The sequence below is a fragment of the Vigna unguiculata genome, chromosome 3 (assembly GCF_004118075.2).
Source record: "Vigna unguiculata cultivar IT97K-499-35 chromosome 3, ASM411807v1, whole genome shotgun sequence".
NCBI classification, from domain to species: domain Eukaryota; kingdom Viridiplantae; phylum Streptophyta; class Magnoliopsida; order Fabales; family Fabaceae; genus Vigna; species Vigna unguiculata.
In genome coordinates this window covers 48,139,284-48,163,928 of record NC_040281.1, presented here as the reverse complement: position 1 = coordinate 48,163,928, position 24,645 = coordinate 48,139,284, and the positions used below count along the sequence as shown (strand labels likewise).

At 29.2% G+C, this 24,645-nt stretch overlaps 1 protein-coding gene across 1 annotated transcript; it reads left to right on the top strand.

Moving 5' to 3' along the window:
• The first annotated feature begins 11,025 nt into the window (after positions 1 to 11,025).
• On the top strand, positions 11,026 to 22,648 carry LOC114176451 (lon protease homolog 2, peroxisomal-like). The gene is made up of 17 exons (XM_028061497.1): positions 11,026 to 11,286; positions 12,176 to 12,288; positions 12,572 to 12,674; positions 13,249 to 13,418; positions 14,123 to 14,214; positions 14,439 to 14,618; positions 14,701 to 14,784; positions 15,193 to 15,320; positions 15,614 to 15,815; positions 15,899 to 16,105; positions 17,824 to 17,954; positions 18,529 to 18,742; positions 19,285 to 19,587; positions 19,743 to 19,937; positions 20,739 to 20,984; positions 21,805 to 21,906; positions 22,129 to 22,648. The coding sequence occupies exons 1-17, from the start codon at positions 11,180 to 11,182 to the stop codon at positions 22,210 to 22,212; spliced, it is 2,661 nt and encodes an 886-aa protein (XP_027917298.1). The 5' UTR covers positions 11,026 to 11,179; the 3' UTR covers positions 22,213 to 22,648.
• The last annotated feature ends 1,997 nt before the right edge of the window (positions 22,649 to 24,645 follow it).

Here is a 24,645-nt window from a genome sequence, read left to right as displayed (position 1 = left end):
TAAGGCGGAAGCGTTCGGACGTGGCAAGGGAGAAATTTGATCGTGTAGGATACAACAGCATCTTAATTGAAAATTCGGCCTAATCTTCATTGATGATAGATGTTGTGGGCCGAAGCCCATAAGGCCTCTATGATCCTTTAGTAACTTCACTTGACAGCCTTATCTATCTATACTCCCCAAAGTTCTATTTGCATTTCTCATTCCTTCATTTATGTTTTATTACCACATATAGGTATCATTGTTTTTTATTTTTCAGATTCTTACTTTTTGTAAGCATAAAACTCTGCTTCATTTCGTTGTTTTCTATTTATATAAAACACCATCTAGTAAAATTTTAAAACCCAACCTCGATGATAATTTCAAAAATAATTTTTAGAATTATCCTGAAAATTTTTAAAATTGACCTAACGGTTAAACTTTGTTTATTTATTTTTTTGAAAGAAAAGGTTTGAGCTGGATTTTTTTAGCGTGGTGAGTTCGGAGCTATGGTTAGATTGCAGTTGGTTAGAGAGATAAAAAGAAAAAAAGAGAGATGAATGAACATTTTTCTTTTCTCGTAATAGAAAACAAGGAGCGAAAATGGAGGGAGTGAAAGAAAGTCCAAAGATGGAGGAAAAGAGACAAGAGTTATTATTAATAAAAGAACCAGTAAAGATTCTAAAGTAAGAGAAAAAGTTTTGTTAAAATTAATTTTATATTAATATTAATCTTGTTTTATTAAACTAAACTGATAATTATTTAAAAATTAAATATATATTTAATTACCTTAATTATTTACAAAGATTAAATAAAATTAACATTATTAAAAAATTTGTATTAAAATTATATTTTTGTTCTTGTTATATTAAAAATAAAATGGGTCAGGTTTTGTTGAACTCAAGAAACTATATATTGTTACAAAACTAACAAATTGATTAGATAAAGAATTTTGTCTTACCATAAAAATTACATGTATTAATATGATAAAAAATATTACAACGGGAGAGGTAAAGAAAAAAGAAGCTAATGAAATATCACAAAAATCAATTAAATTATGTTAAAAAATTATAATGCATATTAATTAGGATAGTTTTTTCTCCGATCCCTGTATTCCCTGAATGAGTTTAGACTAGATCAACCTACAGACTTACATGCTGATTTACTTTATAAAATAATAAATTTTAAAAAAATAAAAAGTATTTAAAAGTAAATTTTTAAAATATATACATGTGTATTATAATTTAGATATTAAATTATTATATCTAATTGTTACTTAAATTTAAAAATACATATTTTGTTTAATCTTTTTAAGCGGACTAAATTACTCTAACATAGATAGACCGAACCTAAAAATCACAACTCATTTAAAATATGCCTATTACTTCCTGTACTGTAATCCTCAATCCTATCGTTTCGGAATTTATTTTTCAAATCACATTAAAACCAATCCGATTTTTTTTTTTTTTTGGTAGACAATCACCCCACTTTTATTACCAAAATAAATTTCCAGAACCTTTTGATGGGGTGCACCAAGAGATTTGATAGGTGTAGGAAGTCATTGCCTTAAAATATAAAATGAAATGGGCTAACATAAATTTAACAAATGGCCCAGCGATCCAGAGCAAACTACTTGTTTTACATCTAGGTTTCTGCTTCCTGCAACTCCACCATTACTAAGATGCATCACACTCTTCTAGAAACAAACTAAAATTCTATCTTTTATTACACTAAATCGCTGCTGCTATTGCAAATTGCGAAGCTAAAGAGAAAGAAGAAGAGAGAAAAAAATATTATAGATAAAATAAAAACACGTTGTACAAAAATGTTTTTTTTTAAGTTCATTTCAAAAAATTTGTTCCCAAAGATATTATATACATATATATTTTAAAAAGTTTGTTTCAAAAAGTTGGTTCTGGAATGCTTATTCGAAATACATTTAACATGTTCTGAAAAGCTTGTTATGGAAATATTATTTTTAAATACATTTCTTATGTTTTGGAAATTTCATTTCGGAAATCATATTCCAAAAATCTCATTTAAAAAATCATATTTCAGAAATTTCAAAATGTTTACTCCAAAAAAATTTCAGACCAAATAATCCCAAAGTCACGTTCATAAAGCATAAAACGATCATTTTAAAAATTGTAGGGATATATCAAGAAATTTTGGGAGTAATGTGGTAGTGTGGTAGTAAGTGAAAAAAAAAAATAGTAGTGTAAAATGGTAAATAACAAGTAGGTTTTTATTAACCCTTAAGAATTTATTTTCTGTTTGATTGGAGTAAATGAGATAAGGAATATAAAATAAGTGAGAAAATAGCGAAAAATAAGATCATTTTATTAAAATTAAGCAGAGTGAATGTAAAATATAAAATGTTATGTTTGTTTGAATAGAAAAGAAAAAGAAAAAAGAAATTTGTAAGTTGTAATGAATGGTCAATATATTCTTATATTGTATACTTACTTTTAGTATATTTTCGTTTGAAAAAGAGAAACAAAAATCGAAGTTGCTTTGAACATAATGGTTATCTATGCTAAAGTTGTTATAAAAGTCAAATTTATCTGTGCTAAAGCTGTTTATTCAAATGATATTATTTATATTTTTCTAAAACAAAACAGAAAAAACAGCATGACACTACATGGTAAATTTTCTTCAAATTTCGAACACATGTATATCAATTTTTGTCAAACTTACAAAAGCATCATAAATAAGGCAGTCCACAACAATTCTGATTGGACCAGATTTGAAAGCTGAATTCACAAATTTTAACTATACGATAAAAGGAAGGATAAATTTGTTTTCACACATAAATCAACATGAATTTATCAACTTTTTCATATGGCACAAGTGAGAAAATATAAAAGAAAAAGAGGTCATATATATATTTGTAAGAAAGCTTTTTCTTTTTGGTTAATTCATACATAAGATAGTTTTAATTTATAAGAAATTTATTTATTTTTAAATTTATTTCTCTTGATATTTTTATAAATAAACTTATTTAAACATATCTATAATTTGTAAGATGTATAAAACCAACAGACGGGAATGGTTGAAAATATTACTATAAATAGTTAGTTTTCTTTTCTAATAATCACGTGGCGTAGAAGTACATTCAGAACTTTAATTTGTCGAAGAAGTTTATTTTATTGTTTTTATTATTATTATTTTTGTAATGATTGATGGCGTGTGCATGATGACGAGAAGAGGTGAGGTAAGGTCGAAACCAAAAAGCTGGTAAAAGTCTTATGGAGGCTTTGTCCAGTGCCGTGGAAGACTGCACTAAAACTCATGGCAAATGGCAAAGGGAATTTAGTATAATAATGTAGAATTTGAACGAGAGGAAAATTCAAGCCTCTCAAAATTAACCAAGAAAAGTTATAACAAAGCAATATAAACTTAATTTTAATATTTTGCGTTAAAGTTTTTACATTTTTCGAATGTAACGAGCCAAAATTCTTAAATATTTTAGATCATTTTTATTCTGATCCCAATTATGATGATATAATCATTTTCAATTACCATACATTGGAGACATTGCATATTTTAGAGTTTTGGCACTTTCAATGGAGGACTTAAGGGATACAAAATTTTGTTTTCAATTCTATGGTGGACGCTAATTTTTCTATCCCAAGTTGGATAGAATCGTTGTCAATCATCATACAACCGTAAGTATATTTGGATTATTTGTTTCGTTACAGTTTGATTCGTAAAAGACATGCCTCAAAGGGTGGAAAGGAAAAGACATATTTAATACATATTTAAGTTAAAATATACCTTAAGTCTAGATATGTCAAAGTAAGTCAACCCCACTCACACGGGTTGGCTCACCAAGAGTGGGGTTGAAAATGAGTGAACCTAATCCGGCTCACTTTATGGTGAACCATAAATTTTGTAACCCGGCTTAACCCATGGCTCACCAACCCACATAAAAAATTATTTATTTTTAAGTATTCAAATATTTAAATAATTTTTTAAGCAACTCATGAGATGTTAATCACAGTAAAATCAAGAACCAATGTCTTCATCATGCTCACCACCAATATACGATAAATTATTTCCAAGAAAATGTTCATACTGTCCAAGAAAATATGGTTAATATTACACATTTTCTGTCATGTTATTCAACAAAATATAAATAAAAAAATTACACATTTTTGTCATGTTAATTTAGAAAAATTTGTTTATAAGATGGTTGCTTGAGTAATTTACTAAAAAAATTATATTTAAAGATTAAAGTATCAACGTATATAACTTGACAATCAAATTAATGAAACATTCAAACTATTTAAATATTATTGAGCAACATTCTACCATTTAAAAATATGAAATTATGAACCTATATAATTAGGAGTAGCAAATAATCATTAAAAAAATTAAAAAAAATTGTAAAAAAATGTTGGTGGGTTAAGTGGGTCAACCCACCATCAACTCGGCTCGAACCCGTTTAACCCGTGGGTTAAGTGAGCCGGGTTGAGTTCAACGCAATTTTGAAAAAAATGATTTTTTCTCAATCCAACCCCGTTGGAACCCAAGCTCGAACCCGTGGTGAGCCGGGTTGACTCACGGGTTGAAACTCATTTTGACATCTTTATTTAAGTCTTCGTTTTTGTACCAATATATCAAATAGGTCTCTAGATTTTTATTAGTTTCAATTGGGTCAATTTTTTGAAGATGTGTAACAATTAGGTTATTTTTGTTAGTACGATACTAATAGCGTTAAATATGTCACATGTCAGGTCCTCGCTTTTTATTTATTTTTTTATTTTTGAATTTTTAATATTTTATAATTTAAAAAAAATGTTTTTGTCACATATCATGTTAGTATCGTGTCACGTGTCAAGTCGATATGGTGACTAGTGTCAAGTCATAGTCTAAATCTCAATTTGGTCCCTGTATTTGTTATTTAATTTTATTTCAATCCAAAACTTTTTAAAATTTTGCAATTTCATTCCCTCCAAATTGATATCAAATTTAAATTTTATATAAATATAATAATAATATTTTCATTAAATATTTTAACGATATTAAGTTTATTTAAATTTATATTTTATATTAAACTTTATTATAATCCTTCGGCGATCTTTTGCGACCCTTCAGCTAATAACAATATATGTGTTTACATTTGTGCACATATTAGTGTGAATCATAGCATAAGAAAACAAAGTCAACAAACACAAAGAAAGAAAATCAAAGGTAAGCTAATGCATTTTAAATGTAAATAATTAATATATAAGATATGACAACATAAAGAAAATAGTGTTATTAACTTATATTTGAGAGAAAAACCAATTCTTAGATTAACATGTCTTACTTCTACATATTTCATTATTCAATTACTCACTTGGAGAATATTGTATTTAATAATGAACATAAAAACTCGCATATTTTTCATTAATCAAAACCAATTATCTATGTCAATTCTTGCGTCTCTATACTGTGACGATAAAAAAAAATTTATTTATTTATTATTATTATTTTCTACAATATACTTATAAAAATTTAGAGGCAAAATTATACAGTAATATATAATTATATTTAAAATATTCACATTTATATATGTATATTTACAATACTGTATGCATCTTATATTTACATCGTTTAGTACATCTTATATTTCCTATACTAGAAGTGGAAAAAGTATTATTTATTTACAGTTTTTCCCTCATATACTGGCTTTTAAACAGGTGGAGGGAAAAAGTTATGAATAGGATTCACTTGGATTGTTGAGGGTAAATAAAAGGTAACTCTGATTTGTCCTTCGATGACAATCGGTGCATTCGAAGTAGAGAGAAAAGTAATGGCAGAGTTTCTCGTTCCCTGAAATGTTACATAATTATTCACTGCATTGGTTTGCTATGCATTTCCCAGAAAAATAGCCACAATGTCGACGAAGAAGAGATCAGGCATGTTGGGAGCAACCATCTATAATAATGTTATAAAATTTTATTTTTCACACACAATCATAAAACATGGAAGTGAGACAAATATCACATAAAAAAATATAACATATCATAATAAGATAAAATGAAATGAAAATTCTCCCAAATCCATAAGACTGGATTTTATTATACTTTATAAAGATATTGATTAATTTTGTAGTGACTAGTCAGGATAAATGAGCTCATGGTCAACAAAGTAACTCAAGAACATATCATCTTGAGTAATACTAAATAATTAAATAGATAGGATCAATGAATAATTAAAATAAATATAAATAAATAAAAAAGATGAGTACGTAACTGGAGATAAATATAAATAAGTAAATAAAAGTAAATATAAATTGAATAAATAGGACCAGTGCACCACTGGAGATGAATATAAATAAATAAATAAATAAATAGGAACGAGAACTAAACATAAATTAGAATGAGGTTAGGGACACCTCACTTAAAGGTAAATATAGAGATAAAAATAATTATGAACAGATAAAAATAATCATAGTAAAAAGATAAAATGATAGATGTCTCCTTTCCTTACCTTAAAGATTGAAAAAGATAAATTCACGTTTCTCCATTTTATACACTCCCACTATTAGCACTCTCTTTTTAATGTCTTTGTTGTTTTTATCATTCACTTCTCTGCTTCCTTTCACTCTGTCTTTTGTTTTCTTTCAACTTTGAATATTTGTTATTTATTATCTAAATCTATACATACATACATATATAGATATAATTTTGCATTCAATTTCTTTTAGATTATGTTCAGATTCGATTTATCTCCATTTATCCAAAGCTCTCAACATTTAATGTTCTAACGTTATGTACTTAAGGTTTATCCAACAACGTTCAACGTGATTAACCAAACAGAAATGCTATTACTATATTCCCTGCATCATGTATCAAAAGGAATAAAACTCACATATATATATATATATATATATATATATATATATATATATATATATATATATATATATATATATATATATATATTATATAATATTTCGTTTAATAAAGCTTAAAACTATAATATATATACATACGACGACGCAGGAGCTCTTTTAATATATATATATATATATATATATATATATATATATATAAATTTTCTTTATTATTATTATTATTATTTTTCTAAAAAAATTATCTTAATTTCTTTATCTTTAAATTTTTATCATTTTATTTAAATGTTTATTATCATCATTATAATATTACTTATTAATTATTATTATTCTATATATATATACTACTGTCATTATTTCTAATAAAACATTTATAAATAATATGATATTAATAAATTTTATTATAAAATTTATGCATGTTACATATTCCACCAAGTTCATTTAAATCATAGCTTAAATGGCTTAAACAAAAAATAATCATTATATAAATTAGTTAAAAAACGTAGACAATTCATATTCATTAAATCAAATATCATGTATTAGTCCACATAGTTCAAACAAATATCAATTTCAAACGGCTCAAACAAATATCAACTCTAAACTGCTCAAACAACACAATGAATCTTTACTTCTTGAAAACTAATGTATTGAATAAAAATCGTGAAATACTGCAACTGTCATACTTACCACCCCTTACTTCTTTAAAAAACTTGTATAATGAATAAACAAATATTGATCAATCAAGTCATGACAGGGTTAGATTCACTAGTTCCCTAAATATGATCCTCTCTCATATCATATTATTTGTTAAGCAATTAAAGCCTAATTCAACACTCACCACCTAATATCTTTCTCTATGTGAGTTGGATACTAGTAGAGTTATGATAGTATCACATAACAAATATCCTTCAATACATTTTGATTGACCCTAGATTAACATTTTCCCTTAAAAATAACTAATTGGTTAAAATACTTCCTTGGTTCTTGTTTTTTTTTTTTTACCAAAATCTCAAATACGTCTCCATATATTTATTAGCTTCAATTGAGTTCATATTTTTGAGAATGTGTAACAATTATGTCATTTTCGTTAGTAAGGTACTAACCACCTTAAATATGTGTCACATGTTAACTTCTCATTTTTTTTAGATTTTTAATTTTTTTTAAAAAGATATTTTTGCCATTGTCACGTCAGTATCATGTCACGTATCAAGTCATCAAGTCCTTGTCTAAATCTCAATTTGACCATTATATTTATTATTTTGATTTGATTTCAGTTTCATTTCTTTAAAAATTTTACGATTTCACTCTTCCAAATTGAAATCAAATTTAAATTTTATATAAAAAAAATTGTTTAATATCTTACCTTTGTTTTGTATGTACTGTTTTGGTATATCTTCTGATAATTGTATTATGTACACGATTTTATATATATATATATATATATATATATATATATATATATATATATATATATATATATATATATATATATATATATATATATATATATATATATATATATATGCGGGCACAATCTGAGTTGAGAATAAATAATTTGAATTCAACTTATTTTTTTAAATATTTGTATTTATGCTTTTTTTTATTATTATAATATAGTTAATAGTGTAATCTTCATGGTGTTAGAACACCCTTTTGTAATTTTTCATTCACTTCCATCCATTTTAAATTATTATTTCAGTACTCTTACCTTTTTTAACTGATTTTAAAATTAAATTTTATTATTCTTTTAATTGCACAAATATCTTCTTTAATACATATTACACTAACACCTCTTATAACACATGATGTGTTTGTATCATCTCTTTGTCTTAAATGTCAAAGATAGACAAGAATGTTTCTTACAAAACGCTGCTCGAACAAAATGTATAACAATTTTCAAAATTGACATAATCTAGAATATTGTTAATAAAATATTTCACTAAAAAATAACTACTGTACATGAAAAGAACAAGTTGACCACAATGCACTAAGTGTCTAAATGTGGAAATGGTCTACAAAGACAATAATGGTTAATGAAGGAGACACAATTTAAACATTAGGAATTTCATTGAAACACGTGTAAAACAGATTATGTGAATTATATATTAACGATGTTAGCACTAGTTGTTGGAAAAAATTATACTATTCGCAACAATTACAAAGACTTGTATATTGGTAAAAGAAGCTACAAGTGTGATTATAACAAATTTTAATATAACTGAAGATTTTAAAGTGACAAAGCAAAAATCGAATCAACCAGTAAATTCAGATATGAATTGGAAATGCATGTCAGTAAATTGATATTTTTATATTTTCAAGTCTTAACCATAAATTATTAAGTAAAGCTATTCTTTATTAGAAAGTGACATACATTTATATTTTTGGTATTAAATATTGTAATTAAATATACATAAAAATATGTATAAAATATAAAAAAATGTTTTTCATCGAAAATATTAATTCATTATACATTTTATAAAATAGGAAAAATCCAAACATATTTTAATCCTAAAAGAATATTTTTTTAAATATTTAAATATATATATATATATATTCTAAAAGTTATTTTTAAAATTAAAACTAATTGTAAACACACAGCAAGAAAATCTTTGTAACAAATTTTAATGATACAAAATTATTAATTACTATATATACTAATTTATAAAATAAAAAATTATTAATTATTAAAATAATCAATTATTACGAATAAAAAATTATAATTAATTTATAAATATGTCACTTAAATTAATTATCAAAATTTTGACTATAAAAAAATGTTTTACATTAAAATAAAAGAGTTATTTAATTAAAAAAATGAATAAAAATGATAAAAATTAACTACAATTATTATTAAAATAGTCACAAATAAAAAAATTATAATTAATTTTTATTGTTACTAAAATTAATTATCAAATTTTTGACTATAAAAATATTACTTTACATTAAAAATAAAAGAATGTATAGAAAAACAAGAGTCATCTAATTAAAAAGATGAATAAGAATGATAAAAATTAACTATAATTATTATTATAGAAATAATATAATTCCTTCAAAAACATGTTTTATCCCTTCAGCTATATTTGGCTATAGCATATGCTTGTATTATAGTTTTATTTTTAACATTATTCTAAACTCGCTTATAAATTATATTAACAGAGTTTATTGTCTCAGCCACTAACAAAATAATATTTTACTGGGAAAATAGTATACAATTTATTAGACATAATATTGATTTTTTTAATATTTTTATATTATTATATAAATAATTAAGTTATACTAAAATTTTGTTCTAAGAAAAATCTTAGACTTTTACACTTAAGGCGACATCGATTAGTTAGGAGAAATACTGACTTATTCTGACACTGATGTTATTGGAGGGCAGAAAAGGAAATAGAGAATGAGAACACATCATTTTATTCTTTAAAAGACTGAACCCATATTAAAAGACTTAACTAGTATACGCCGACATAACATATAATATTTAAGAGTAAAGTTTATTAACTCAATACGGAACTTTCTTCCAAGAACTTCATAAATATATATGATCCTTAATCACCACATTCCTTGTCTCCTAATCCATATTTCTATATATGGGTTATTTCATGATAAAATTACCCACTTTTATAATGTTTTTAAATAATTATATTTTAAGTAATAGTTGCCAACTATGTATGGGATTCAACTCAACTCACCATTTACATATGCAGTTAAATATTGAAAATTTCACTTTTTTTCTTCTAATAAATATTCAATAATTTTATTTATATAAGAGACACATTGCAGACTTACTTTTTGTCATGGAATTGCATATCAAAAGTTACACTTTGAAGACGTATTTGCGACTACCTACAAATATCTTTCTCCACCATCCTGCCTTGATTTAAAAATATTTTATATCGCATTTTAAAGCATTTAATTTAAATATGATAAAATTGACAAATTTAAAAATAAAGTCACGTGTAATTATAATTATTTGAAACTAAATATTTGTAAAACTACAAATTGTGTCACATTAAGTAAATTAAATTACAATAAGTAGAGCAAAATGATAAATGATTGAAATTTTATTAAATGTTTGTATAGGATTGTTATAGATAATATGACACACGTCACTAATAAAAAAAATAGTACACGTGAAATAATTATAATAATAAAAAGATAATAGCAGATAACCATAAAAAAAAAAACAGATGAAAATTGAGAGGAAAACAGAGGCAGTTAGTTCGGATCGTTTGTCTGTTTCGAATTGGATTCCGTATTTATTTCCCATCGTTGGTGTCATCTCTTCACCCTTTGCTTCTCTTCTCTTTTCCTCTCACAAATCAATCCAATCGAGGCCTTTTTCACTGAGTTCCGACCATGGCCGAATCGGTGGAACTGCCGAGTCGCTTGGCGATTCTCCCTTTCAAGAACAAGGTTCTCTTACCTGGCGCCATCATCAGAATCCGCTGCACTTCCCCTACCAGGTACCTCTCCTTCTCCGTTTCCCCTTCAAGTTTGCATTTAATCAATCCGACATATTAACTTTTATACCTCCAATTCTGGTTTTGAGTGCTTGTTTTGTTTGATCCGGTTGAGTTTTTTATTAGTAGCATCTGCAGCTTTGTCTGTTAATCTCCTTTCGAGTTTGCTCCTTAATTTACCCTAATCAGTTAAATTACAGTCTCTGAAAGTTATTGAGGTGGTTACTTTAGTTCTCAAATTACAAGAATTAGGCAAACATGGCTGAGTGTTGTTTTCTTTACTACAAACTTTAATTTGACAAATTAAAATCTATGAATATTTAGGGATGATTGATGGAAGTTTTCGGTGAAATTAGACTCCAGAGTTTAAATTGATCAACTAAAGTAAGTGAGTATTTGGAGAGGATTAATGGTGTTTTCGTTTTCAGGATGAGAGAAATATTGGCAAGATAGTTTCTAATACTCTTTTTCATTTCTTGAACGCGTCATTATTGTTAGCTTGGTGTTTATTGGTAATCCTAAAGTTATGGGTCCCTCTTAAACACGTTTTTGTTGTCTTAGTATTTGCTAGTGGGTACTCTAAGTTATGGGTCCACTTTTTATTTAAAGTGTCACTAGCTCGCAGTTTGGTGACTTTAAGAAAATTTCATTTAACAGTAAAGAGTGTGTTACTGACATTGAAATTATGTTTCTAAGGATATTTTGTCAATTCATGTAAAAAAGGATACTTTGTCCATTTAGTATTTACTTGTTCATTTATAGTTTTTTTGTTTTTTAGTTACAATGGTTTACTCAAAAAAGGTGACTCATTGACTGTACCAAAACATTCAACTTCTTTAATTTCTGCATGTCTGTAAGCATTACCTGTGACTGTTTCTTTGGTTTACTGAAGTGTGAAGTTGGTGGAACAAGAACTTTGGCAGCGAGAAGAGAAGGGGTTGATTGGCATCCTGCCAGTCCGTGATGCTGCTGAAATTAAGCCAGTAGGTCCTACCGTATCTGAAGGTGATAAACTATTTTTTATTAAGTTTAATTTTTATACACTTAGTGTAGAAATATTTACACTGGCAACCAATACAAATGTATTATCGACATGACTTTTAAGATAGTTATTATAGCATTCAACAATCATACTTCTTTATCATGGAAGACAATGGGTGATTGAATATAAAAACCTTTACATTGTTAGGATAAGAAGAACTATTTACTCTTTTTTGTTTCCACCTCGACCAAATAAAACCTGGTTTGCCAATGTTAATTTTTATTCCCCTCTTCCTTATAAGCACAGGCACTGATTCTGCAAATCAAAACACAAGAGTTCAAGGTGGTTCATCGGATTCTCATAAGCTTGATACAAAAAAGCAGAATGATGTTGTTCATTGGCACAATAGGTAAGAATCAAATGAATACCTTTTGTGTCGTTCTATAATCTCAGATCAAGTTAGTTGATAGTAAATGTTATACGTTCTAACTGTTCATCACTCCGTCTGCAATCTGAATTAAGTTGTATAAGTCAAACGTTTTTAATAATGTTATACATTGTAACAGTTCAAAAGTCTGTTGTCTTTTTCTTTTTTCCCTGAACTGATGGCTTCTTTTATATATCTACCATTAGATGTTGGTAATTACAAAAAAAGAACAATAATTTTGTAATTCTATCAATTGAACAACTCATGGCTTGTTTAGTTTGAACAAAATGTTTTCTATTTTCTCTTATGATAACTACTATTATCACCTTATTTTCACTTTATTTCTGATTTTCAAATATTTGTACAGGAAATTGTGCGACAAACATTTTGGTATTTTCTCCATTTCATATAGAAATCACTAAAAACAAGAAACAAAGTGAAAAATAGGTGAAATTTGTGTAATAATTAGATAAAACAGGAAATGGAAACAGAAAATGTATTCTTAAAACAAACTAGCCCTTACTTATCTGATCAAATTTTGCAACTTTGGTTCCAGGGGGGTAGCTGCCCGACCCTTACATTTATCAAGGGGAGTGGAGAAACCAAGTGGGAGGGTTACATACACAGTTGTTCTTGAAGGTTTGTGTAGATTTAGTGTACAGGAACTGAGCACAAGAGGAATATACCATACTGCAAGGATAACTTCCCTTGAAATGACTAAGACTGGTAAGTTGTTAGTATTTTTTCTTCAGTATTAGCTGTTGTGTCAGAAATGTATATTTTTACGCCCTTTGGTTTTCTTGCTATTTGGTAACATTAAATCAGCAGTTGGATAGTAATGATAATACGTATTATGTAAGAGTTGTAAATCCCACAGTGATGGGCTCCACCAGATATTTGATATTTTATTGTCTTTAAACAGTTAAATGATTATTTGGAGACCTATGCCATCCACTTGATGTAAACAGTATATAAACTGAAGTTGTTGTTTTCTGACTCTGAATATTCAATAGTTTGACTTTTTATTGTATACTTCTCACGAGGAAAGGGCATGCGAGTTTAAAAGGTATTAAAGTTCACGTACTAAGAAGTTCCTTGAAAGCACCAGGTAGGAGAGTAAATGGTCTGGTTTAGTCCTATGAAAGGGGTAGAGGACCCTGAAGAACATTGGAGGAAGTTGTTAAAAGGCATGTCACGGGGAGTAATTGTCTAAGGATTTGTTTTTTGACTGCCCAATGGCATCATGTAATCCATATAGCTGACATAGCTTAATGGATTGAGAATTTTGTTGTTGTTTTCAGCTTAACAGTGTGGCATTTTAGCATTAAATGGAAAACAGGAATTTTAGACTTGTTTCATGATGATTCAATCATTTATAAAATTTAATTCATTATCTCTGAAAACTAGTTGCTTCCATTTTCATAATCTAGAGCTGGAACAAGTGGAGCAAGACCCAGATTTCATAATGCTGTCTCGCCAATTCAAAGCTACTGCTATGGAGCTTATTTCTGTTTTGGAGCTGGTAAAGCTTTTACCTTCAGCACTTGTACTAACATTTACTGAAAATACAGAATTGTTATTCGAATATTTAGCTCTCGAAAACCTAGGATACTTTAAATATTAGTTGAATATTACCATTTCAGTCTATGCTTGTCTAAAATATTTTGGGTTTTTAATATTTTGGGATTGTCATCCTTTCTGTGTTGCATTTGTATTAGTAGCTAACAGTTCCTTGGTTGTTTATAGAAACAAAAAACTGGTGGAAGGACAAAAGTCCTTTTGGATAACGTTCCAGTTCACAAGTTGGCTGATATATTTGTTGCTAGTTTTGAGATAAGTTTTGAAGAACAATTATCTATGCTGGATTCAGTTGACCCCAAAGTGAGGCTTTCAAAAGCAACTGAGTTAGTTGACAGGCATTTACAGGTGAGTAATAGAGTTACTGACGCATGACTTCGCTTGGTCTTTTAGTTTCACTAATTCTACTTGTGCCTGTGTATGCCAACAGTCAATTCGTGTGGCTGAGAAAATTACACAAAAGGTTGAAGGACAATTGTCAAAATCTCAGAAAGAATTTCTTTTGCGCCAGCAGGTTAGCTTTCTTGCACCTCTTTTGATGATTTATTTGTCATATACAAATGCAAGGGTATAGGTGTTATACTGAGAGGAGAGTTACACCCACTAAAATTCAATTAAATGTTTCAAGCCAATAGTTTTTTCAGACTACTATGACAAGTAGGAAGTCCATGTGCATAGTGTGCATCAGTAGATAATTTTTCTTTCCTTAATGACAGCAATATATATATATATATATATATATATATATATATATATATATATATATATATATATATATATATATAAATATGTGGGAAAATAGCAATCTATTTTGTGTCGGTTTAGATAAATCTTTGCTGGAAATGCTGCACTGGAGCATTTTTCTGCTTTGTTTATGTTTGCTAATCTAATTGAAATGCTCTCTTATGCATTATATATTTAGATGAGGGCCATAAAAGAGGAGCTTGGTGATAATGATGATGATGAGGATGACCTGGCCGCTCTTGAAAGAAAAATGCAAAGTGCAAGAATGCCACAGAATATATGGAAACATGCGCACAGAGAGTTGAGGTACTTCTCAATGGAAACGTTGTTAGATATGGTGATAAACTTAAGATTGATCTTTGTAAGGGAATAACTTGTTACATATGATCTGAAAAATGAAAAAGGTAATATCAAAGTTGAGGTACTTCTCAATGGGAACATAGTTAGATATGGTGGTGCATTTAGGATTGAACTTTTTGAGGGAATAACTTGTTACATATGATCTGCAAAATGAAAAAGAAAATGATATTATCGTAATTTAAGTGCTTTTGTAGCTTCAGATAGACAATCAATTCATTTTACTATAATTTCTGTCTCAGGAGGCTTAAAAAAATGCAGCCACAGCAACCAGGGTATAACAGTTCAAGGGTTTACCTAGAGCTTCTTGCTGATCTGCCCTGGCAGAACGCTAGTGAAGAGATTGAACTAGACTTAAAAGCTGCACAGAAGCGACTTGATAATGATCACTATGGTTTAGTGAAGGTGAAGCAAAGGATAATTGAATACCTGGCTGTTCGCAAGGTTGTCAAACAACTCTTACTATACTTTTCTAGTGTATTTGGAATTTAATGAGTTACTAATTGAAGTACATGTATACTTTACAGCTTAAACCAGATGCAAGGGGTCCTGTATTGTGCTTTGTTGGGCCACCAGGTGTTGGGAAAACATCTTTGGCATCTTCTATTGCTGCTGCTTTGGGAAGAAAATTTGTGCGCATATCCCTTGGTGGAGTCAAGGATGAGGCTGATATTAGAGGACATAGGAGAACATATGTTGGAAGCATGCCTGGGCGGCTCATAGATGGATTAAAGGTTCAACTGAATTTAAAATTTTGGACATTACTTGTAATAGCTTCTGATTTGCATGACATTTGCAAATAAATGGGTGAGGTTATTGATAGTTTTAGATTATAATAGATGGAATGCTTTCATTTTCTATTTTGCTCTGGGCCTTTTGGTTTTGTCCTAGTGAGTGTGAATAGAACTGAGTCACTTTTTGGATAGGATGGATATAGACTAAATCTGAAGTTCCAAAATGCTTATGCAAAACTGTAGTACATAAATGTTGATTCAATTAGAATATAAATGGAGGAGATAACAGGAGATTCAATATTTTTTTTTTACTCGGACATTGGAAGGGCCTCTTGTACAGACGAAAAACTGCTTTTATGAGGGTTTGGTGCATATGGATGGATTATTAGGAGTGAGTCAGTATTAATTCTAGTGAATGAGACTAGAACTTAGTCAGAACTAGGATACATCGAGTCTAAACCTCTATGAATGGATTATTAGGACTAGTGAATGAGACTAGAACTTAGTCAGAATTAGGAAAACTGTATTTATGAGGATTTTACTGCATATGAATGTGTATTAGGACTGAATCGGTGTTAGTTCTAGTAAATGAGACTAGAACTGAGTCAGAATTAGGATGCATAAAGACTAGATCTAAGATTCAAAAATGCTTACATAAAACTGTATTACAGAAAATGCTGATCAGTTAGAATACAAAGGGAGGATAAGAAAGGAGATTAAGTAATTTTTATATCGGGACATTGGAGGGCTTCTTATACATAATGAAAAATACATTTTTGAGTAATTGGTGCATATTATTATGACTAGAGTATTAGATCAGATAGTTCTCACGTTCAGTGAATTCTCATTTGAAGTCAGAGTTTTAGACATGGAGTAACAATAGGAGAGATGGACAATAACGAAAACACTATTATCTAACTTGACTTTTGTTTCAACAGAGGATAACATGAGGGATATTGTTAATTACATAGAGGAGTTTCAGAAATTAGAATCAGATATGCAAATGGAACAGAGAGCCCTCTTGATCTACTTTTTTAATCAACTCTCATTTGTTTCTTTGTTTTTAGGAGGATACAAAATCCTCCTATCATGTTATTTTCATGTTTCCTTACAATTTTTATTTTGTCAAGGAGGGAGGCCACTGATATTGAACGATTGGAATGTTAAAACGTGGGTTAACAAGTAGTTTTTACTCATTAGCGGATTCAGTGACAAAGTTTGTTTATTCTTCTATGATCATATGATGCTGGATATATTTTTGTTGTGTAATTTATAATACTTCAGAGAGAATATGGAGTTTAATAAATAGTTTTGATTAGTGAACTCATGGCGGTGTTCTTTATTCTCTTGTGATCATAATAGTATCTAAGTTTTCTTTTTCTTCTTTATAATGTAAAAGTGTTCCATCTATATAATAATAAATTTCTAATTAGTGTGTTTGTATGAAATTAAGATAATTTTAGTAATCATATTTTACCGATTTACAGATATATAGAGTTAGAAGACATTATCTCACATTAACATAATGTTTCATACGAAGTATTTTAAAGCTTGGATACTGTTTTATTTCTTTCTCACACATTATAACGTGTACTTCAAGTCATTAAGCCCAAGATTAAGATTAGACCATACAAAATCGAATACAAAATATAGTTGTTGATGTGTTTTTCTCTCTTTGAATCTTAGACTGATCATTTCTCTTTACATTTAACTTACAGAGAGTAGGTGTGTGCAATCCTGTCATGTTGCTTGATGAAGTTGACAAGACAGGCTCTGATATTCGTGGAGATCCAGCTTCAGCATTGCTAGAGGTTCTTGATCCAGAACAAAATAAATCATTCAACGATCAGTATCCTTTACTTTTGATGATGTGTTCCCTCAATTTGCTCTCCTCCCTTGTTAGATGGGATGTACTTTTTCAGTCTCGACATCCTTTCTGATGAAGAATTTTTCCTTTCACGCCTCACCTAGCCACATAAAAAATCCTTAAGTTAAAAGAATGAATAATGCAATAGCTATTTCCTGGTTGGAGACACCTCTTCTTTTGCATTTTTACCATCTGGTTGTTTGCCCACATTTGAGTTTTTTTTTTTCTAGCATACGATATTCTTATTTTGAACTTGATCTAGCTAACTTCAATTTATTTTTCCGAAGATTTCACCATCTTCCTTTTTGACATTTGATTGTTAAGGATAAGATAATCTTAATATAAGTTAGTTTTTATTTTTGTAAGGAAATTGTGTTAATATATCTATTACTTGACCAGAGTTGTTCACGTTTGCCCAGTTGCCCCTTCTAACTCACATTGCCCAAAGGATTTCTTATCCTCCTTGTTACTGACATCAAAGCATTCCTCTCACTATTTACTAATATTTTATCTTCTACTGTAAAAAAAATATGTAGGATTCCTTAACGTTAGCTAGCTATTTGAATGTTCCTTTTGATCTATCCAAGGTAGTCTTTGTTGCTACGGCAAATAGGTTGCAACCCATTCCTCCACCACTTCGTGATAGGATGGAAGTAATTGAGCTTCCTGGATACACACCTGAGGAAAAGCTCCACATAGCTATGCAGCATTTGATTCCAAGAGTTTTAGACCAACATGGATTGAGTTCCGAGTTTCTTCAGATTCCAGAGGTACCAAATGTTTTATACAAAATAGTTTCGGTAACATACAAAGTTTCTTCTCATTCAGGGAAAGGGCAAAAAATAAAAGGAATAAGAAAAACGTATGAAGTATTATTAGTTTACATGGTATTGTAAATGTACGAGTGAGCAATTAATTTTGATAGTATCCATAACTGTAAATATCTTTTCATATTCGCAATTGTGGAAAATAACTGGTTTCTATGTTTTGGTTGTATCTTACATTTAGTGATTGAATATCTAAAGTCATTCTTTTACTAATCCTTTCTTTCTATGTTTTGGTTGTATCTTACATTTTATTGATTGATTATATGAAGTCTTTCTTTCACTAATCCTTGTGATTGCATTCTTTCCTTCTACATGGTCATTGTTCTTAGAGGATGCTATTAAACTAATGAAATCGTATGTAGCATAATAGTCTGAACTGAAATTACTATAAAAGGATAATCTCAACTGAAATACTTCCTATACCATTTTTTGTTCCTAGAAAGCAATTTTGCACAGAAATCTAATTAAAGGCTATTTTGATGTAGGCAATGGTTAAGCTTGTCATTCACAGATATACTAGGGAAGCTGGTGTGAGAAATTTGGAAAGGAATATAGCTGCCTTGGCTCGAGCTGCTGCAGTAAGAGTTTTAGAGCAAGAACAAGTAGTTCCATTAAACAAAGGGATGCAAGGACTTACTACACCCCTTGTGGAAAACAGACTGGCTGACGGTACTGAAGTTGAGATGGAAGTGATACCTATTGGTGTCAATAGTCGGGACATCACAAACACATTCAGGATTGCCTCTCCATTGGTTGTTGACGAAACTATGCTTGAAAAAGTGCTTGGGGTAATTGATATGCCATAGCATGTTATAATGAGTGTTTACAACATTTCTTTCATATATTAAGTGTAAATGAATTGGCTTGGTTGTGATGTCACCATGAAAGCTTTATCATTAACAAATTTTGAAGGAAATTAATTATCTGATGTCATGTAATGCAGCCCCCAAGATTTGATGGTAGTGAGGCTGCCGAACGTGTGGCTACTCCTGGGGTCTCTGTTGGGCTAGTTTGGACTGCTTTTGGCGGAGAAGTTCAGTTTGTGGAGGCTACAGCAATGGTTGGGAAGGGTGAACTGCATCTTACTGGACAGCTTGGTGATGTAATAAAAGAATCAGCTCAGATTGCTCTAACATGGGTATGGAATCAAATCCAAGTTGCTTAATTCTCCTTTTATCCTGATTGGTTTTATCTAGCATCCTGTGCATAAAAGTTTATCTATGGTTATGGTTTGCTAATATTGCATCTTGAAGTTTCTTGTTCCTGTTTGGATCCAATTATATGGTCCCGAGTTTTCAAACGATAATGTTCAGCTATTATGGTGTGGTTCTCCCAATATTCTTATCAATTTTTATTTGCAGCTTACCTCCATGTTTCTGAGTTGCCAATAAGTAGCATGGGTGGTGATGCTAACATTGCTGTGTTTGTTAGGACTAGTCAAAGGGTTAGTTTGTGGTTATGGATCACATGGGTCCTGGGCTTTTGGAATGTGGTGAGATGTTAGGATGCAATTGCAAGGTATGAGATTCGAGTGCTGTGTTGTCAATATGTGATTGTAGTTGGAGGTTTATTAAGTCTTGGCTCTTTAACTCCAACGACTAGTTTCTGTGATGTGGTTCTCCTAAGATTTTGATTAGTTCCCTTTGACAAAAAGATGGAATAGGTCTAAACTTTTAAACCAGAACCCATTAAATGTGTTTGTGAAAAAAAAAACACACTTTAGTTTGTATCTTGCTGTGTGCGCAAGTGAAACTCTTATTTTTAAGCCTTAATTGGGTCATTCATATTGAAGGCTGTATCAGCATGATATGCTTGTCGTACACATTGGCTCTCATTTTCCTTTTAATACATGCCATCAGACTGTTATATATTCTCAAATATGGATTAAATACGGAATCATTACTTGCTTTTCTTTAACTATGAAGGATTGGTTTTGTAGGTAAGGGCAAGGGCAACTGATCTTAGGCTGGCTGCTGAGGAGGGATTTAGTCTTTTGGAGGGTCGTGATGTACACATACATTTTCCAGCAGGTGCTGTACCTAAAGATGGGCCCTCAGCTGGTGTGACTTTGGTCACGGCATTAGTATCACTTTTCAGTCAGCAAAGGGTGAGATCAGACACGGCTATGACTGGAGAGATGACGTTGAGAGGTCTAGTCCTACCCGTTGGTGGTGTCAAGGATAAGGTAAAGTTCTTATATCTTTTGGACCTTTGTCAACTTTCTGAGACAGGACTATTGACCTAAGTAGAATGAATTCAGAGCACAGGCTGAAATTAAGAAACATACTGATGATAAGGACAAAAAAAATAAAGTAAGATGAAAGTAGCATGAAAAATAAGAAAAAAAAAAGTTCAGTACTTGAGTTGTGATGTGTTAATTTGATTTTAAGTTTTTTTTTTTTTTTTTTTTTTCATGTTCTGGATAGATACTATTGAATCTGTAAGTTTTTTTGTTAGATTTTATAGTTTTTTTTTCCATTCTGCCACGCTGTCCACCATAAAACTTAGTAAGTTTTGCCTGCTGCCTGCCATAGACAACACAGTACACATAACAGTAACCAATTTCACTTTCTGAGATAAAATTTGGTTGTTGTTAGAAGTTGGAATAGTAGTATTACTTTTAATGACTTAATTAACTCTTTTGGTCCCATAATAGAGTATTTTAATCTGTCCCCATTTTTGTATTTTTTGTTTGATATTGGTCGAACTTAATATTTTTATTTTTAGCATGCTGTCTCTATGTGTTTTTGAGTTCAACACTCATTCCTTTGAGGAAAGAAATGACAGATATGTATCTTCGTGAATTCTTTGGGGTGGGCTTCATAGCTTATAGAGACTTAATTAACTCATGGAGTTAATGCTTTTGTACTAGTTACTAGTTAGTTTGCCAGTTTTGCGCGGCTTTAACTGCATTGGTCGTATCTAATTAAACATGTTGAAGAAAGAGATTAAAAAAGATTAAGGTTGTAAAAGGTGGTATAAAATGACCTTTTTCATTATTTCAGATACTAGCTGCACATCGTTATGGTATTAAGAGAGTTATCCTGCCTGAAAGGAACTTGAAGGACTTGGTTGAAGTACCATCGTCAGTGCTAGCCAATTTGGAGGTAATTCAACTGCCATGTTTTGCTGCAAGGTTGCACATTTTACAACTACGAGTGACCATGTTTTCTATTAATCTAGACAATTCTTTATTTATTTTTAACTAGTATATTCAAACCTTTAGTAGGCCTATTTTCATTTTGTACATTTTAATGTTTCTCAATCAGGTTTTATCATCACTGGATTGAGGCACAAAATCACACTTCTTTTTTAAATTTCCTCAACAGATTTTGCTCGCAAAACGAGTGGAAGATGTGTTGGAGCATGCTTTTGATGGGGGGTGCCCTTGGAGGCAACACTCAAAGTTATAACAGCAATTGTGTTTCAAACCCACACCATTGTGTTTCAAACCCACACCATTGTGTTTCAAATCATTAATGGCTTGTATATCAATTCAACAACATACGGTCAAGATTCTCCTTCTGATCCCGGGGTCGAGTCCAAATACATTGACCTATTCAAGTGGCCGTAATTGAGCAAAACTCAACAGATCAACAATTTGGATGTCAGGCGACATCTCCATATATCATTGAAAATTCACTTCACCATAATTTTACTGTGTAAATGCTTTAGCTTGAGATCAGCTATTGTGTAAGGTGACATTTTAAGTGCTCTTCACGCAACATACCCCCGCTCACTCTTTGTAAATTATTTACCTTCTCACCATACATATATATAATTTTTTTTTTGTAATGTTGTGCATAGATAATTAACTTTATCTAACAAGACTGTTTCCTCTCTCTTTAACTTGGTTCCTTCTTGCTCCTTTTCAACCCTTTTTCTTTCTTACGTTTTGGTTTGTTTAGAGTTTCAAAATATGTTGTCAACTTCATGTTTGCTCACAGATGGTCTAACTTTGTCCATCGTACTTACTTCAGGATGATGGAAGGGGTGCTCTGCTCCCTAGTTTCATCGTGGTCTCTCTCTTTTTTTTTTTTTTTCGATTATAAAAAACTGCAGTTATTCTTTTTCATGCAACATAGGTTCAATCATTTATTGTTAATTTTCTAATGATTAATCATATAAGAAATAAAAGGTTGAATCATTTATTGAAAGTGGAATTGCAAAAAAATAAAAAAGTTATACAATCAATATCATCTACAAATGATGTTGATGGGTTTTCTTACGTATAATTTATAAATGACAAAAAATAAATACCTGTAACTGTAATTTAGATAATTTTATATCTATGATGTTATATATATATATATATATATATATATATATATATATATATATATATATATATATATATATATATTACAAATTATGGGTAAGGGTTCTTGGAAGAAAAATCCTTTGGACACTTCTTCCTTCACCTCCATCGTTTCTTTCTGTACCTTTATATATTTAAAATTTCATTTTACACTTTTCCAGTTTCAAATTCTACCATTTAAAAAATAACAATATTTTAAATTGTACAATCTAAAATAAAAAAATTAAAAAGATACATTTTAGATTTTATAATTTGAAATAAAAATATCGTATTTAAAAAAATATATAAAATTTATATTTTAAATTGTATAATTAAAAAATGAGAGGACTTCTCATCTTTCTATTCATTCTATTATTTCATTGAATCTCTGGGCACCTCTATACATCGCCATCATTAATTTCTCGCTTTCCAAAAATGTACAGGACTTCTCCATGGCTTCTGTCTCCGACAAATATTTATTCTCTCTCGTGATGAATCCGGCGTCACTTAAGATGCTTAAGGTGAAGGTGAGCGTGGTGGTAAGAAAAACGAATCATTTTACACTTGGTCCTTTTCAAATAAAAAGAAAAAAAGTATAAGGTGTAGGAAGAAACCCCCAAAACTTTGGTGGTGAAGATTTATTTACCCAAAATAGGTTTTTTTAGCAAATTTTCATTTTTTCTTCTAAGGGATGTTTTTATAACTAAATTAATAGTTATTTAATTAACTAAATTAATACTTATTTAACGCATATAAGAATAATAGGGATGAAAAAAGGACGATATAGAAATGGTTTCACTATTTTATACATAGTAAAAATTCATTCTCAAACCTAAACTTAACACTTATCAAATTTTTGTTTCATTTTCATCTTTATAAGTATATTCTCATACATATTCGTACTTATTTTTTTTTAATATTAATTAATTATTTTTTATAAAATAATAAAATTATATTAAATGAACATAATATTATTGAATATTCATTATTAAGAGAAAGATTGTTTCTTGGTATCAAATATTTAGAAAAAATTAATAATTGTATACATTTCAAATTAGAATACCAAATAATTTTTTTTTGAAAATCAAAATATTTATTAAATTTGTAAACATAATGGAACTTAGTTGATAAATTTTAAAAATATCATTAAAAAAATAGAAAAGGAAAAAAATTCAAATTAAAATATATTTTAAATGTTTGTTTACTTCAATATTTTAAATTCTAATGGATCTTTTTTTTATACACTAATAAAAGTTATAATACATTACTTGATCAATAACATGTAAAAAAAAAACTTTAAAAATAAAATTTTAAAATAAATCTTGTATTTTTTAAACTTCAATATATGTGAGATGATAATAAAAAAACATGACAATCATCGAGAACCATTGTGTGGACATAAGGGGCCATGCCCCCCTTTTTATATTCATATAATTTTATATATATTTTTTAAAAACTTAATATTTTAATATATATTATATATTTAATGTTTTAATAAATTTTTATATATTTATATTTATAGATAAGAAAAGTCTCTTTTTTTTCACAT